The sequence below is a fragment of the Gorilla gorilla genome, chromosome 10 (genome assembly GCF_029281585.2).
Source record: "Gorilla gorilla gorilla isolate KB3781 chromosome 10, NHGRI_mGorGor1-v2.1_pri, whole genome shotgun sequence".
NCBI lineage: Eukaryota > Metazoa > Chordata > Mammalia > Primates > Hominidae > Gorilla > Gorilla gorilla.
The window spans coordinates 127,383,317-127,402,213 of NC_073234.2; the positions used below are offsets into that span (position 1 = coordinate 127,383,317).

An 18,897-nucleotide genomic window follows, 5' to 3' on the forward strand; every position below is an offset into this window, starting at 1 on the left:
TATAATATAATAGAAAAAAATGTATTCAGTGATTATATCATAAGGGTAAATAAAATAAACAACAGAAATATTATAAGAGACGGGAAAGAGCAATTAGGAATACTCTGCTACAAGGTACCTGCACTACCCATGAAACAATATAGTATTATTTGAAAGTAAACTTAGATTAGTAAATGTGTAAGACAAACTCTTGGGGAGTAACTAAAAACTATACTTAAAAATTAAGTATAATTGATATGCTAAGAAAAGAGAGAAGATAGAATAATTTTTAAAATGCTCAAAACCAGAAAAAGAAAAAAAGAGGAAGATAAAGAACAGATACAACAAATAGGAAACAGATATTAATCCAACTATATCAATAATTGCTTTCAATATGATCTAAATAAACCCATAAAAACATAGTGACTGTTAGAGTAGATTAAAAAAAAAAAAAAAAAGGCCCAGCTGGCGCGATGGCTCACGCCTGTAATCCCAGCACTTTGGGAGGCCGAGGCAGGCAGATCATGAGGTCAGGAGTTCGAGACCAGCCTGACCAACATGGTAAAACCCTGTCTCTACTAAAAATACAAAAAGTTAGCCAGGCATGGTGGTGCATGCCTGTAATCCCAGCTACTCAGGAGGCTGAGGCAGGAGAATCGCTTGAACCCGGGAGGCGGAGGTTGCAGTGAGCCAAGATCACAGCACTGCACTTCTGGGCGACAAGAGTGATACTTCATTTCAAAAAAAAAAAAAAAAAAAAGGCCCATCTATATGTCGTCTACAAAAAACTCACTTTAATATAAAGTCACAGATAAAGAGGATGTACAGAGATATACCATGTGTTATGGACTGAATGTTTGTGTCCCTCAAAATTCATATGTTGAAATCCTAACCCCAAAGGTGAGGCATTTAGAAGGTGGGGCCTTTGGGAGGCAATTAGCTCCTAAGGGTGGAGGCTTCACAAATGAGATTAGTGCCCTTATAAAAAGACATGAGAGGGCTTGCTGTCTCTCTCTTGTCTCCACTATGTTTGGATACAACAAGAAAATAGCCATCCGCAAACCAGGAAGTGGGCTCTTACCAGACACCAGATCTGCTGATTATCTTAATCTTGGACCTTCCAGCCTCCAGAACTGTGAGAAATAAATGTCTGTTGTTTAAGTCACACATTGTATGGTAATTTGTTATAGCTGCCTGAACTAAGACACCATGCAGACACTAATATAGTCAACTAATCTTTGATAAAGGATCAAAAGCAATTCACTGGAAAAAGCGTAGTCTTTTCACCAAATAGTGTTAGACTTATAGACATCCATATGCAAAAATAAGACTTTATACCTGTCACAAAACTTAATTCAAGATGGATCACAGATCTAAATATAAAACACAAAAGTTCTATAAAATGTCTAGAAGATAACATAGGAGAAAATCTAGATGACCTTGGGTCACCTAGATCCATGATCCATGAAAGAAAAAATGGATGAGTGGAACTTCATTGGAAAATAGGTATTCAAATGAATACATGTACACATGTTCATAGAAGCACTATTTACACTAGCCAAAAGGTGAAAACAACCCTCACGTTTATGAATGGATGAATAAATTGTGTATACATATTTTATATATATATATACACACAATCGAATATTATTTATACAAGGGAATGAAGTACTGATATATCCTACAATGTGGATGAAACTTCAAAACATTGTGCTAAGTGAAAGAAGCCAGACACAAAACGTTACACATATCGTATGATTCCATTTATAGTAAATACCTAGAATATAGAAACAGAATGAAAACAGAAAGCAGACTGGTGGGGGATGAAGAGTAATCTCTTAAAGGGTACAGGGTTTCCTTTTAGTGTATTGAAAATGTTTTGGAACTACATAAAGCTGGTGGTTGAACAACACTGTGAATATGCTAAATGCTGCTCAATTGTTCACTTAAAAAGCTGTTTCATAAATTTTGCCTCATTCAAAAAAATTTTGAAATCTGTTCTGCAGAAGACTCTGTTAAAAGAATGAAGAGACAAGCCACAGACTGGAAGAAAACATTTCCAAAATACATTGACTGAGGAACTGTATCCACAATACACAAATAACTCATAAACTCAACAATAAGAAAACAAAATATTTGGATATGTCACCAAAGAAGACAGGTAGCAAATAAGCATATAAAAAAATGTTCAACATTATATGTCATTAGAGAGCTGAAAATTACAACAAGACACCAATACATACCTACTAGAATGGCAAAAATCCAAAACATTGAAACCAAGTGCTGGTGAGGATGCCAAGCAGTAGAAACTCTCATTTATTGCTGGTGGGAATGAAAGAGGGTACAGCCACTTTGGAAGACAGTCTGGCAATTTCTTACAAAGCCAAACATAGGCTTACTATATAATCCAGCAATCATCCTCCTAGTTATTTCCTCAGTTGAACTGAAAACTTACGTCCACACAAAAACCTGCATACTAATGTTTATAGAAGCATTAGTTATAATTGCCCCAAACTAGAAGCAACCAAGATGTCCTATAATGGTGAAAGAATTTTTAAAAACTGTGATAAACCCATACAACAAATAAAAAGAAATGAGCTATTAAGACACTAAAAGACCTGGAAGAACCTTAAATACATATTGCTAAGTGAAAAGAAGTCAATCTGACAAGATTATATACTGTATGATTCCAATTATATGACATTCTAAAAAGGCAAAACTATAGAAACCATAAAAATACCAATGAGTTGCCAAGGAAAGGAAGAGTGTGAGAAAGATGAATATATGAATAAAAAATTTTAGGACCGTGAAACTATTCTGGATGATACTATAATAGTAGACACATGACAGTATGAATTTATCAAAAGCCACGGAACTGCACAACACAAAGACTGAAACTTAAACTACTGACTTTAGTGAATAATAATGTACCAATATGGGTTCATTAATTGTAATAAATGTACCACACTAAGGCAAAATGATTACAGGGGAAACTTTGGGAACTAGGGAGGGTATGGTAGGTACCAGGGAACTCTGTAGTATTTGCCCGATTTTTCTGTAAACCTAAAACTGTTCTAAAAATAAAGTCTATTTTTAAAACCAGCATGCTATTTACATAGAGATAAAAAATATATCAGTCTGGCGCAGTGGCTCATGCCTGTAATCTCAGCACTTTGGAAGGCTGAGGTGGGCAGATTGCATGAGCTCAGGGGTTCGAGACCAGCCTGGGCAACATGGTGAAACCTCCTCTCCACAAAAAATAAAAAAATTAACTGGGCGTGGTAGTGTGCGCCTGTAGTTCCAGCTACTCTGGAGGCTGCAGTGGTAGGATCACTTGAGCCCAGCAGGTTGAGGCTGCAGTGAGCAGTGGTTGTGCCACTGCTGGGTAACAGAGCGAGACACTGTCTCAAAAAAAAAAAAAAAAAAAGAAACTTATCAAATTGTATACTTTAAATGTTTGCTATTATACCTCAATTAAGCTGTTTAAAAAATAAACAAATACAGTAACATCACAGAAAATGATGGAGTACAGAACTCCAAAAATCTATCCTTCTACTAACGCAACAATTAAGCTGGATAAAAACCAGTCAAAACCAACTTTTTTTGAGCTCTAGAATCTCATCAAAAATTTACAAAACCCAGGGGAATGCTTAGTGAAGGAAGACATGGTAAATTTTGGTAAAAGAGTGTTATGGCATTTTAATTTACCTGCCTTACCACCCCCAACTCCCTAATTCAATGACAACTTTGGGGACAGCAGTCTGCATTCCTGTTGCAGGTTGTTAGTGCCACAGGGATCAATATGGACCTTATTCTCAAATAATTGTAGCTATGTGTTTTGGTGTGTCTGGTCCTTCCCTGCAGGATCAACATAGGGGCTTGCTTTTATTTCATCCACCTTGGAATTTTCTCAGAGCACGAGTGGCCTCAAAGACAGCATATGTCAAAAGTACTTAGAGGCAAATATATTAGCCACAGCCTTCTGGGGCAAGGGACAACAGAAAGGTCAAACAGCAGAGAGAACCAAAAGCCTGGGAAAGAGGCTGGGGAAGGAAATACATGGGGAAATAAGAACTCTGAAAGAAATCCTGTATTCAGTATTCATAATAGCCAAGATATGCAATCAACCTAAGTGTCCATCAATAGATGAATGGATAAAGAAAATATGTTATATATACATAATGGAATACTATTCAGCCTTTAAAAGGAAGAAAATCTTGTCATTTGTAACAACAGGATAAACTTGGAGTATATTATCCTAACTGAAATAAGCCAGGCACAGAAAGACAAATACTGCATAATTTCACTTATGTGTGAAATTATAAAAAGTTGAATTCATAAAAGTAGATAGTAGAATGGTGATTACCAAGAACTAGGAGGTGGGGGGGAGGCATACTGGGGATACATTGGTCAAAGTATATAAAATTTCAGTTAGATAGGAGAAAAAAGTTCAGGACATCTATTGTACAACATGGTGACTACAGTTAATAATGTTATATACTTGAAAATTGCCAACAGAGTAGATTTTAGATGTTCTCACCACAAAAAAATGTTAAGTATGTGAGGTAATGGATATGTTGACTAGCATGATTTAGCCATTCCAAAATATATACATATATTAAAACATTATGTTTTACATCATAAATGCATACCTTTTTTTTTTTTGAGATGGAGTCTTGCTCTGTTGCCCAGACTGGAGTGCAGTGGTGTGATCTCGGCTCACTGAAACCTCTGCCTCCCAGGTTCAAGCAATTCTCCTGCCTCAGCCTCCTGAGTAGCTGAAACTACAGGCGCATGCCACTACGCCCAGCTAATTTTTTGTATTTTAGTAGAGACGGGGTTTTACCATGTTGTCCAGGCTGGTTGTGGACTCCTGAGCTCAGGCAATCTGCCCTCCTTGGCCTCCCAAAGTGCTGGGATTACAGGTGTGAGCCACCGTGCCTGGCCAATGCATACAATTCTTATTTGTCAATATAGAAAATCAATCAATCAATCAATCAATCAATCAATCAATCAGAAAAGTACATGCAGATACTGGGGAATCTAGAAGGCCATATGCATGTCCAGAGCAGGACACATACTCAGAAAAAAATCTACATTTGCAACTCCTATGGACATTCAGGCTTCATGCAAGTAGGAAGCAAAGGCTAAGAAAGAGGTGTAAAATGACATAGCTAAGCACTGAAACAATGCTCCAATACAGAACCAATCTGCAAAGACCATGAAAGGTTTTTCTTTGTTTGTTTTTGTATGAGGAATCTAAGGAAATTTCTGGCCAATCACAAGCTCACCACTAAGGTAATGGAAAGATACTTCAGTGACTACATTAGGCAAAGAATACAGTCTTTAAAAATAATAGTTTAGGCTGGGCACAGTGACTCATGCCTGTAATCCCACTTTGGGATTACACTTTGGGAGGCTGAGGTGGGAAGACCACTTGAGCACAGGAGTTCAAGACTAGCCTGGGCAACATAGCGAGACCTTGTCTATCTCTCTAAAAAAAAAAAAATTAGCTGGGGCCAGGCAGGGTGGCTCATGCCTGTAATCCCAGCACTGAGAGGCTAAGGCAGGCAGATCACCTGGGGTCAGGAGTCTGAGACCAGCCTGACTAATATGCTGAAACCCCATCTCTACTAAAAATACAAAAATTAGCTGGGCATGGTGGCGTATGCCTGTAATCCCAGCCACTTGGGAGGCTGAGGCAGGAGAATCGCTTGAGCCTGGGAGGCGGAGGTTGCAGTGAGCTGAGATCATGCCACTGCACTCCAGCCTGGGCAACAGAGCAAGACTCCATCTAAAAAAAAACACAAAAAAATTAGCTGGGCATGGTGGCATGCACCTGTGGTCCCAGCTACGCGGGGGTCTGAGGTGGGAGGATTGCTTGAGCCCAGGATGTCGAAGCTGCAATGAGCTGTGACTGAACCACTGCACTCCAGCCTGGGAGACAGAGCAAGACCCTACCTCAAACAATAATAATAGTAATAATAATAATAGTTTAGAAATAGAAAATTGGAACAGACCTATAACTAGTAAGGAGATTTAATCAGTAATCAAAAAATTTCCCCAAACACAAAGCCTGGAACCAAATGGCTTTACTGGTAAATTCTATCAAACACTTACAGAATAATTACCACCCAAACCTGTCAAGTTATTCCAAAAAGTCGAATAAGATGCAATGCTTCCCAACTGATTCTATGAGGCCACCAAAACCCTGATACCAAAGCCAGACAATGACACTACAAGAAAAGAATAGACCAATATCCCTGATGAATACTGTTGCAAAAATCCTCAACAAAATAGCAGCAAACAAAATTCAACCGCACATTAAAAGGATTATACACCATGATGAAATAGGAGCTGTTCCTGGAATGCAAGGATGGTTCAACATACAAAAATCAATTAATATATCACATTAATAGAATTAAGGAAAAAACTATATGACTATTTCAATTAATGCAGAAAAGCATTTGACAAAATTCAATACCTTTTCATGATTAAAAAAAAGCCCACCCAAAAAAACTCCCAAACTAGGAACAGAAGAAAACTATCTCAGCAAAATAAAGGCCAGTACATATACACACTGGAGTACTATTCAGCCATAAAAAAATGAGATCTGTCATTTGCAACAACATAGATGGAACTGGAGATCATTATATTAAGTGAAAGAAGCCAGGCACAGAAAGGCAACCATCGTATATTTGCAGTTATTTGTGGAATCTAAAAATCAAAACAATTGAACTCATGGACATAAAGAGTAGGAGAATGGTACCAGAAGCTGGGAGGGGTAGTGGAAAGGTAGGAAGGAGGTGGAGATGGTCAATGGGTACAAAAAATATATATAGTAATGGGTACAAAAAATATATATAGTTAGAAAGAATAAATAAGACCTACTATTTGATAGCACAAGGTGACTATAGTCAACAATAATTTAATTGTACATTTTAAAAGAACTAAAGCAGTATAACTATTGCTTATAACACAAAGGAAAAAGGGTGACTATAGTGAACAATAACTTAATTGTACATTTTAAAAGAATTAAAACAGTATCACTGTATTGCTTATAGCACAAAGGAAAAATGCTTGAAGGGATGGATAATCTCATTCTCCATGATGTGATTATTTTACATTGCATGCCTGTATCAAAACATTTCATGTACCCCCATAAATATATATACCTACTATGTACCCACAAAATTTAAAAAAAAATTTTAAATGTTACCAATTTAGTCTTCCTCCACCAAAGGTATATAACAATTCCCATTTTATTATACATTTACCAATATTAAATCATTTCATAAACGAAAAAGCAAAAACAAAATCAAAAAACATAATAAAGTCCATATATGAAAAGCCCAGAGATAACATCATACTCAATGATGAAAGACAAAACTTTTCTTCTAAGTTCAGAACAAGGTGAGGATGCCTGCTTTTACCACTTCTATTCAACATAGTTTTGGAAGTCCTAGCTAGAGCAATTAAGCAAGAAGAAATAAAAAATAATGAAATCGAAAAGGAAGATATAAAATCATTTTTGTTTGCAGATAACACGATCTTATATGTAGAAAACTCTAAAGATTACACACACACACACACACACACACACACGCAACTGTTCAAACAAATAATAGAATTCAGCCAAGTAGCCAGATACAAAATCAACATGCAAAAATCAGCTGCACTTCTATGTATTAACAATGAACAATCCAAAAAAAAATTATGAAAATAATTCCATTTACAATATCATTAAACACAATAAAATACTTAGGAATAAACTTAACCAAGGAGGGAAAAGACTTGTATACTAAAAAGTATAAAACATTGCTAAAAGAAATTAGAGAAGACACCAATAAATGGAAAGATACCCATGTTCATGGATTGGAAGACTTACTACTATAGTTTTTTGTTTTTTTGAGACAAGGTCTCGCTCTGTCACCCAGGCTGGTGTCGTGGCGGAATCATGGCTCACTGCAGCCTCAACCTCCTGGGCTCAAGCATTCTCCCATCCCAGCCTGCAGAGCCTCCAGAGTAGCTGGAATTATAGGCACACACCACCACACCCAGCTAATTTTTGTATTTTTTGTAGAGACGACGTCTCGCCATGTTGCCCAGGCTGGTCTCAAACTCCTGGGCTCATGCGATCTGCCTGCCTCAGCTTCCCAAAGCGCTGGGATTGTAGGCGTGAGCCACCACACCTGGCTGAAACACTTACTGTTGTTAAGATGTTCAATACTACCGTAAGTGACCTACAGATTCAATGCAATCCCTATCAAAATCCCAACAACTGTTTTTTTTTGCAGAAATAAAATATACCATACTAAAATTCATATGGAATCTCAAGGGACCCTGAATAGCTAAAACAATCTTGAAAAAGAAGAGGTCAGGCATGATGGCTCACGCCTGTATTCCCAGCACTTTGGGAGGTTGAGGTAGGAGGATCACTTGAGCCCAGAGGTTTGAGACCAGCCTGAGCAACACGGCAAGATCCTCTCTCTACAAAAAAAAGTTTAAAAATTAGCCAGCTGTGGTGATGTGCACCTGTGGTCCTAGCTACTCAGAAGGCTGAGACAGGAGTACTACTTAAGCCCAGAAGGTTGAGGCTGCAGTGAGCCACCATCATGCCACTGCACTTCAGACTGGGCGACAGAGCAAGACCCTGTCTCAAAAAGAAAAAAGAATAAAAAGTTGGAAGACTCACACTTTCCAGTTTCATATAGACCGAATGGATCAGAATTAAAAGCCCAGAAATAAATCCTACATATATAATCAAATGATTTTACAAGGGTGCCAAGATCATGTAATGGGGAAAGGACATTCTTTTCAACAAATGGGGCCAGGCATGGCGGCTCACGCCTGTAATCCCAGCACTATGGAAGTCTGAGGCGGGATGACTGCTTGAGCCCAGGAGTTCGAGACTAGTGTGAGCAACATAGGAGACCCCATCTCTACCAAAAATACAAAAATTATCCAGGTGTGGTGGCATGCACCTGTAGTCCCAACTACTTGGGAGGCTGAGGTGGGAGGATTAATTGAGCCCAGAAGGTCGAGGCTACAGTGAGCCATGATCATGTCACTGCACTCCAGCCTGGGTAACAGAGCAAGACTCTGTCTCAAATAAATAAATAAATGGTACCAGGAAAACTGAACATCCACAAGCACAAGAATGAAGTTGGACCCTTACTTTACACCACATATGAAAATCTACAAATAGATCAAAGACTTAAATGTAAGACTAAAACTGTAAAACTCTTAAAAGAAAATATAGTGTAAAAGCTTCATAATGTTGGATTTGAAAATGATTTCTTGGGTAAGACATCAAAAACACAAGCAACAAAAGAAAAAATGAACTGTAACAAAATTTATAAAACTTATGTGCATCAGAGGACACAATTAACAGAATAAAAAGGCAGCCTACAGAATGGGAGACAATATTTGCACATTGTATGTCTGACGGGGTTAAATATAAAGAACTCTCACAGCTCAGTAACAAAAAAGCAAGCAATCTGATTAAAAAATGGGGAAGGGGCTGGGCATGGTGGCTCACACCTGTAATCCCAGCACTTTGGCAGGCTGAGGCAGGCAGATTGCTTGAAGTCAGGAGTTCAAGACCAGCCTGGCCAACATGGTGAAACCTCACCTCTACTAAAACTACAAAAATTAGCCAGATATGGTGGCGCACACCTGTAATCCCAACTACTCAGGAGTCTGAGGCAGGAGAATCACTAGAACCCGGGAGGCGGAGGTTGCAGTGAGCCGAGATAGCGCCACTGCACTCCAGCCTGGGTGAGAAAGTGAGACTTTGTCCCCCCTCAAAAAAAAAAAAAAAAAAAAGGGAAAGGACTTGAGACATTTCTTCATTTCTTCAGAAGATATATAAATGGCCAATAAGCACATGAAAAGCTACCCAACATTACTAATGATTAGAGAAACGCAAATCAAAAGCACAATGAGATACCACTTTATACCCATTAGGATGGCTATTACTTAAAAAACAAAAAAACAGCAACAAATGTTGGCATGAATGTGGAAACCAGGGCACTGTGCACTGTGCACTGCTGTTATGGAAAACATGGTGTTTCCTCAAAAAATCAAACACAGAATTTCCATCTGATCCAGTAATTCTACTCCTGAGTATATGTACAAAAGAACTGAAAGTAGGGGATCAAATGTATTTGTACATCAATGTTCATAGTAGCGTTATTCACAACATCTAAAAGGTGGAAGCAACCCAAGTGTCCATTGACAGATAAACGGATAAACCAAATGTGGTCTATCCATACAATGGAATATTACTCAGCCTTAAAAACGAAGGAAATTCTGACACATGCTACAACAAGATAAACCTTAAAGACATGCTAAGTGAAATAAGCCGGACACAAAAGGACAAATATTATATGATTCCACTGATATGAGGTACCTAGAGTAGTTGAATTCATAGAGACAGAAAGTAGAACAGTGGTTACCAGGAGCTGGTACTAGGGAGAAATGGGGAGTTATTGTTTAATGGTACACAGTTTGAGATGATGAAAAAGTTCTGGAGATGGACTGTGGTTATAGTTGTATAACAAGGTGAATGTTTAATATCACTGAAGTGTATACTTAAAAGAAGATTGTAAATTTTATGTTACATTTTTATCATACTGAAAAATTTTTTAATGGTAAATTTTATGTTATGTATAGTTTACCACAATCTTAAAAAACAAAACAAACAAGGCCGGGCACGGTGGCTCACACCTGAAATCCCAGCACTTTGGGAGGGTGAGGCGGGTGGATCACGAGGTCAGGAGATTGAGACTATCCTGGCTAACATGGTGAAACCCCATCTCCAGTAAAATACAAAAAAAAAAAAACTAGCCGGGCATAGTGGCGCATGCCTGTAGTCCCAGCTACTCAGGAGGCTGAGGCAGGGGAATCACTTGAACCTGGGAGGCAGAGGTTGCAGTGAGCCGAGATTGTGCCACTGCACTCCAGCCTGGTGACAGAGTGAGACTCCATCTCAAAAAACGAACAGGCCGGGTGCGGTGGCTCACGCCTGAAATCCCAGCACTTTGGGAGGCTGAGGTGGGTGGATCACAGGGTCAGGAGTTCAAGACCAGCCTGGCCAACATAGTGAAGCCCCGTCTCTAATAAAAAATACAAAAAATAAGCCAGGTGTGGTGGCGGGCACCTGTAATCCCAGCTACTCGGGAGGCTGAGGCAGGAGAATCACTTGAACCTGGGAGGTGGAGGTTGCAGTGAGCCAAGATTATGCCATTGCACTCCAGCCTGGGCAATAGTGTGAGACTCTGTCTCAAAAACAAAAACAGAACAAAAACAAAAACAAAAACAAAAAACAAACTAGTGTGTTTAAGCCCTCTCCAGCTCATCCCTGATTACAAGTAAGAATCCTAGGAAAAATATAAAAAACAACCACTTGAAGATTCCGAAAAGTAAACAAAAACTGGTAGATTGTGGAAAGAAGTCAAACTTGGAGAAGTAAACCAAACAGAAGAAGTGAGTTTCCCAAACTTTTTCCTCTCTTTTCTCTTAGTTTTGCTCAAGCATGTACCTCAGTCATGATGCTGCTCAATGAAGGCACCTACTCTAATAGAAATCTATTTTAGGCAACAGAGATCAGTAAAGGGCCCCCTTTAGGCAGGAAAGTATGGAGGGAATTCTAGAAGAAAGGCAGCCAGGAAAAGGGATGCTTTAATTCTGTGTATTAATCCAAACAAGTCTCAGCCTAACCTGTCTACTATGCGTGTGCATGACAGTCTCAAACCAGCGTAGCCAAGGCTTATAGAACTAAATTGAGATTTGAACCATCGTCCACAGATGATGAGACCAAATTTACATTCTAAACCTAATCAGGTTGCCTGCTAGATAAAATATTAACAATCTCTAGAGAGTTACAAAAGGACCCAGAGTCTATGCAACATAGTATTCATGACATCTAAGTTGCAATCCTAAATTACCTGACATACAAAGAACAGGAAAATGTGACCCATTCTCATGGGAAAAGATAATCAACAGACACCAGCCTAGAAATGAGCCAGACATTGGAAATATCCAACAAAGATTTTTAAAAGCAGCTATTATACTACATAGCTCAAAGAGGTAAAGGAAAACATATCTGAAATGATTTGGAGGGTGATGGAAACAGGAATGCTTGTTATCTTGACTGTGGTGATGATTTCACAGGGGAATACATATGTAAAAACTGATCAAGCTGTACACCATAAATATGTATAGTTTACTATAGATACAGCTCAATAAACTTGTAAAAAAATAAAGTAACAGGCCGGGTGCAGTGGCTCACGCCTGTAATCCCAGCACTTTGGGAGGCCAAGACGGGCAGATCACGAGGTCAGGAGATCGAGACCATCCTGGTTAACATGGTGAAACCCCGTCTCTACTAAATATACAAAAAATTAGCCAGGCGTGGTGGCAGGCGCCTGTAGTCCCAGCTACTTGAGAGGCTGAGGCAGGAGAATGGTGTGAACCTGGGAGGTGGAGCTTGCAGTGAGCCGAGATCATGCCACTGCACTCCAGCGTGGGCGACAGAGCGAGACTCCGCCTCAAAAAAAAAAAAAAAAAAAAGTAACATTAACCACATCTGTACCAAGCACAAAGTAAATATTATTAATGAACATTTTACAGATTAGGAGACTGAAGTTCAGAAAGATTAGGTACTGGCGAAACATTACAAAGTTAATCAGGTCCAGGATTCTAATACAGACTTTTCTGATCAAAGACTATAATTACCTGAATAAACAATACAGCCTTAATTTTATTTAATTCATGAGGTTATTAGCAGGACTGAGCAAAGTATGACTCTAAAACATTTTAAACTCATATGAGATCGGTAACATATTAGTGCACAGATTTTATACCACCAATTACATATTATTAATTTCTTACTAAATTGAAAGAAATTTCCCCTCTAGTAACAAATTCCAAAGGAAATATCTAGCAGTGAGCATAGGCTGCATTTAAACCTTTACTTTTTTCACACTGCGTGTCTCAGAAATATAGAAGCAGTATTACATACTGATGGCACTATGTGGATTAATCCATTAGTAAAATTCATAAAAGATAGATATACAATCCATATATGATTATCTGTAGTATTTTCAAAATCCAGTGTTTATTTTACTCCTGTAACACAAAACCATCCAATCATTTCAAATGATGTTATAGAAAAGTATTTCATTACCTGGAAATACGGTCACAATATGATAAATAATAAAAACAGGTTATAAAAAGTATTCATTGGCTGGGCACGGTGGCTCACACCTGTAATCCCAGCACTTTGGGAGGCTGAGACTGGCAGATCATGAGGTCAAGAGATCGAGACCATCCTGGCCAACATGGTGAAACCCCGTCTCTACTAAAAGTACAAAAATTAGCTGGGCCTGGTGGCACGCGCCTGTAGTCCCAGCTACTCAGGAGGCTGAGGCAGGAGAATTGCTTGAACCTAGGAGGCGGAGGTTGCAGTGAGCCAAGATCGCGCCACTGCACTCCAGACTCCAGTCTGGCGACAGAGCGAGACTCTGTCTCAAAAAAAAAAAAAAAAAAACAATGGCTGGGTGCGGTGGCTCATGCCTTTAATCCTAGCACTTTGAGAGGCCCAGGCGTGTGGATCATGAGGTAAGGAGATCGAGGCCATCCTGGCTAACACGGTGAAACCCCGTCTCTACTAAAAATACAAAAAAAATTAGTCGGGCGTGGTGGCGGGCGCCTGTAGTCCCAGCTACTCTGGAGGCTGAGGCAGGAGAATGGCATGAACCTGGGAGGCAGAGCTTGCAGTGAGCCGAGATCGCACCACTGTACTCCAGCCTGGTGACAGACCAAGTCTCCGTCTCAGAAAAAAAAAAAAAAAAAAAAAAAATTAAAGAGTAAAGATAACATTATTTTTTTGCTTCTCTGAATTTTAAAAATATTCTATAATAAATAGTGTTTTTAACATGAAAAAAGATAAAAGCTATTGTTTCAAAATGTAACAATAAACAAATGGGTCTCCACTTCCCAAGGTGAATCATCTTTGTTTCTATTTAGATCTGAGTGTGCCTTTCTGGCAAGGTGCAGTGACAGTGTTGTAGCACTCACCTGTCCAACTGCTTGTAGGTTATAGCAGATGATGTCCTTATTTGCTACTGAAGCTCCATAGAGAAGTGTCTCCGTGAGCCAGCAAAGTCCCAGGAGCAGGTCACAGAAGCTCAGATAAAAAAGTGGTCTTATCTGTCAAAGTAATAAAATCCTCATTTCATATGTGATGTAGCTAGGAGAATGTTAACAATGTAACAGTTCTTACATTTTATGTTTCTAGTAGGAAACTGGCATCATTTTTCTGGGGCCTCTGCCATTGGTTGATTGTGGGGAATGCAAGGGAAGACTACAGATAGGAAGGAATCTATAACCACTATAACCACAGTTATCCCAACTGTTCTGGAATCAGAGTACTCATGGATAGATTAGTACTGAACCTTCTTACTCACAGGGACACTCCTTTCTTAGGTATAGGGTTAAAAAAAGAGTGGAAAGATGAGAAATTTTGTGGTGGAGATGTACCACAAGGAGACAATTGAGAGTGCTTTAGTGGCACAGGCAACATCTTCTACTTTTTTTTTTTTTTTTTTGAGACAGAGTTTCGCTCTGTCGCCCAGGCTAGAGTGCAGTGGCACGATCTCGGCTCACTGCAAGCTCTGCCTCCCGGGTTCACACCATTCTCCTGCCTCAGCCTCTCAAGTAGCTGGGACTACAGGCGCCCAGCACCACGCCTGGCTAATTTTTTGTATTTTTAGTAGAGATGGGGTTTCATCATGTTAGCCAGGATGGTCTCGATCTCCTGACCTTGTGATCCACCCGCCTCGGCCTCCCAAAGTGCTGGGATTACAGGCGTGAGCCAAACATCTTCTAAATATAAGAAATGAGGTATTCTGCTAAGTGTTTAGGGATGTGGCTGAGGACTTAAAGAAAATGAAAACATGTTTACAGTAATAAAAAGTCAGGGTTAAAAGTCAGTAATACTGAAAAATGTCAGAATGAACTGTATGTGTTGCCTTTCAATTTCTGACCACACTGGTGAAATTTGTCTCTTCTTATTCTTCTCCTTTTGGCATCCCCATTCCCACTTATCTAAAAATAGTTTTGGTCCTATGGAGAAAATTATAAACCATTTATTGAGGGACTCCTAAAGATTAAATGCAATCTCAATGAAATCTCAACCTATTTTCCTGTGGAACTTGACAAGCTGACTCTAAATCTGATGTAGAAGTACAAAATATCACCCTGTGAGCCACAATCCAAGGGAGTAACGGTGGGGTGTTTGCCATCTTAGGGAGAAGCTCTCATCCATGGCACACCTGGCATGGGTGAACTCCTTCAATGTGCCACACCTGCAGCTGGTGGACGATGGCCTCACGGACCTCCACAGCAGTCCCACAAGACCCGCAAGGCCCCCCCACTGCTCTCTTAACGTGGCAGCTGCTGTCTTATAAAAGTACAGTTGTGAATTTGACTCCACGAAGTATTATGCACTGTGCAGCTCTCGTGGGGTCTTAGATTGTGGTCTGACACACACTGCGGTCATTCCCCTGGGTTTAGTGAAATGCTGTATGCAGGTGGACCCCCAAAAGTAGAAGGGCATATTTAATGGATTCTCAGTTACACTTAAGGAGGACGGTGTTCATTGTTTGGCTGAAGGACAGGCTCTGACTTTCATTGGCCACTCCATGCAGGTGTTCTGCAAGTTTGGCTTTTATGAAGTCTTTAAAGTCTTGTATAGCAACACACTCCCAGAGCATGTTATCTCTGGTGCACATCACTGTATTTGGCTGCCTCTGCCAGTGCTGAATTCTTTGCTGTAATTGCCCTATGGAAGCTGCTAAGGTTCAAATTCAAACCCAACCAGGTTAGACCAAGACTTTGAGGGATGCAGCTCCCAAGATGTATAAGGAAGAAGGCCTAAAAACATTCTACAAAGGGGTTGCTCCTCTCTGGATGAGACAGATAGCATATGCCATGATGAAGTTTGCCTGCTTTTAAGGTACTGTTGAAGCACTGTACAAGTTTGTGGTTCGGAAGCCCTGCGGTGAATGTTCAAAGACAGAGGAGCTGGTTGTAACATTTGTAGCAGGTTACATACCTGGAGTGTTTTGTGCAATTGTTTCTCACCCTGATGATTCTGTGGTATCTGTGTTGAATAAAGAAAAAGGTAGCAGTGCTTCTCAAGTCCTCCAGAGACTTGGATTTAAAGGTGTATGGAAGGGACTGTTTGTCTGTATCATTATGACTGGTACTCTGACTGCACTACAGTAGTTTATCTATGATTCTCTGAAGGTCTACTTCAGCCTCCCTTGCCCTCCCCCAAGATGCCAGAATCTCTGAAGAAGCAGCTCGGGTTAACTCAGCAACAGATCAAAGCAAATGTGGACTGAAACTGCTTGTTAATCAGTGTTGAAGAACGTACAAAAGGAACTTTCATATATTTGACAGTGTAGGAAATTGTCTATTCCTGATATAATTACTAGAGTACTTTCGCTTAAGTCAAGAGTTTCAAATTTACTATTGAAATAGACCCAACTCTTCAGGAAAAAAAGAAAGAAATATAAAATATTAAGATAACCAAGACACTCTTGAAAAAAAAAGGAGAACTTGCCCCACCTCATCTTAAGACTTATCGTGGGATCTGGCCAGCAGCCCGCAATGCAACGGGGCTCTTTCTTTGTTCCCAGGCGGATCGGCAGGTTGAGAAATAAAAGACACACACAAAATAGTGAAAGCTGGGTCCAGGGTGTCACCGCCTTCTGGTCCTGTGATGCCGCCAATGCACTGGATATACCGGCATTTATTATTAAGTTTAGTGAGGGCGGGGGTAGGTTAGTGAGGGATTTAGGGGGTCGTTTGATTATGAGGTGAGATGATCACATGGGGATGAAGTAATTCTTTAACATAACATCGGTATGCATAAGTACAGTATACAGAGATAAGAATTTACAATATAGTGTGTGTGTCAGCAATTTCTGACAGAGCCTTAAAACAGAAACACAGTCTATCCATAACCTATGTTTAGTAAGATACTAATCAGCAGTAATATTTGCAGCAAAAGCTGGTTGCAAACAATCAATAGAAACAGGACGTGAAACAACCGGTTAGACCACAGATTCTCAGAAGGGAGTATGCCTTAACCCTAAACAGACCCAGAAGAGCCGTGGCAAGATAAGGGCGTTTATAACCCTATCTTATCCATATGAACAGGCGCCCCTCGTGTCTATTTATAGGCTCTCCACAAGGGTTGCATTCCATTCCTAGAGCTATGAATATCTGCTTTTCTGGGATAGTAATCTTGGTGATGTGAAACCTCCCTGACTGCACGTCCGTTTATAGGCTCTCTGCAGGGAGAAGCACATCACGTGCTGTTGGCTCATTCTGGCAGCCCAACCTTGCATTGTCTTTACAAAATCCTGCATGCAATTTTGTATTTACAATAATCAGGAGCATTTCATCTTTTATTCCATAGCAATAGTTTCAGGAGGTCTCCCTACAAAAACTAACATAGACCTAGAGTGAAGATACTGTGGTACTAGTACAGGGATGGACAAATAGGTGAATAGAATGAAAATAGCCCAAATTAAACCCAGCAATATATATATAGATCTCTGATGTATGACATAAGTGGCTTTTTCAATCAGTGGAAAAGAGACAGTCTTTTCAAAATATGAAGCTAGAACAATTGGGTATCCATACAGGAAAAAAAAAATGAAATTAGGCCCCTACTTTGTATCTCACACTACACTCAAAAAATCAGTTCTAGGACGGGCATGGTGGCTCACGTCTGTAATCTCTGCACTTTGGGAGGTGGGCAGATCACCTGAGGTCAGGAGCTCAAAACCAGCCTGGCCAACATGGTGAAACCCCATCTCTACTAAAAATACAAAAATTAGCTGGGCATGGTGGCGGGCGCCTGTAATTCCAGCTACTCAGGAGGCTGAGGCAGGAGAATCATTTGAACCCAGGAGGCGGAGGTTGCAGTGAGCCGAGATCACACCACTGCACTCCAGCCTGAGTGACAGAGTGAGACTCCATCTAATCAGTTCTAGGCCAGGCTCAGTGACTACATGACTATAATCCTAACATTTTGGGAGGCCAAGGCAGGAGGACTGCTTGAGCCCAGGAGTTCAAGACCAGACTGGGAAACATGGTGAGACTCCATCTCTACAAATAAAATAAAAAAATTAGCTGGCATGGTGACACACACTTGTGTTCTTAGCTACTTGGGAGTCTGAGGCAGGAGGATCACTTGAGCCCAGGAGGTCAAGGCTGCAGTGAGCCGTGATCACTGCACTGCAGCGAGCCGTGATCACTGCACTGCAGCGAGCCGTGATCACTGCACTGCAGCGAGCCGTGATCACTGCACTGCAGCGAGCCGTGATCACTGCACTGCAGCGAGCCGTGATCACTGCACTGCAGCGAGCCGTGATCACTGCACTGCAGCGAGTCGTGATCACTGCACTGCAGCCAGGGAAACAGAACAAGACCCTGTCTCAAAAAAAAAAAAAAAAAAAAATCTATTCCAAGTAGTTTAAAGACCTAAATGTGAAAGGGCAAAAACTGTAAACCTTTTTTTTACATTCTATAGGAGAATGTCTTCAATTTTTGTTTAGGGAAAATTTTCCTAAACAAAACACAAAAAGTTCTAAAAGAAATAATGAAAAAAATCAAACACATTAAAATGAAAAAATTGAGTCTGTGTCAAGACACCATAAAGAAAGTAAAAAGACATACTACAAAATAGAAGATATTTGTAACACATATAACTGACAAAGGATCCAAACTGTGTTTTAAAAAAATTATAAAGTAGTAAGAAAAACTCAACAGAAAAACAGGCAAAAATATTTAACAAAAGAGGAAATCCAAATGGCCATAAACATATGAAAATAT

At 39.9% G+C, this 18,897-nt stretch overlaps 1 protein-coding gene and 1 pseudogene across 11 annotated transcripts in view; one reads left to right on the forward strand and one right to left on the reverse strand.

Moving 5' to 3' along the window:
- TMEM116 (transmembrane protein 116) overlaps positions 1 to 18,897 on the reverse strand; it is an 83,710-nt gene that overhangs the window by 47,957 nt on the left and 16,856 nt on the right. For all 11 annotated transcript variants that reach the window (XM_004053913.3, XM_019039016.2, XM_055359139.2 and 8 more), the window contains one exon: positions 14,065 to 14,196. In XM_004053913.3, the coding sequence (XP_004053961.1) occupies positions 14,065 to 14,196 (132 nt within the window). The remainder of the gene's footprint in view (positions 1 to 14,064; positions 14,197 to 18,897) is intronic.
- Positions 14,885 to 16,394, forward strand: LOC101124250 (solute carrier family 25 member 3-like; annotated as a pseudogene).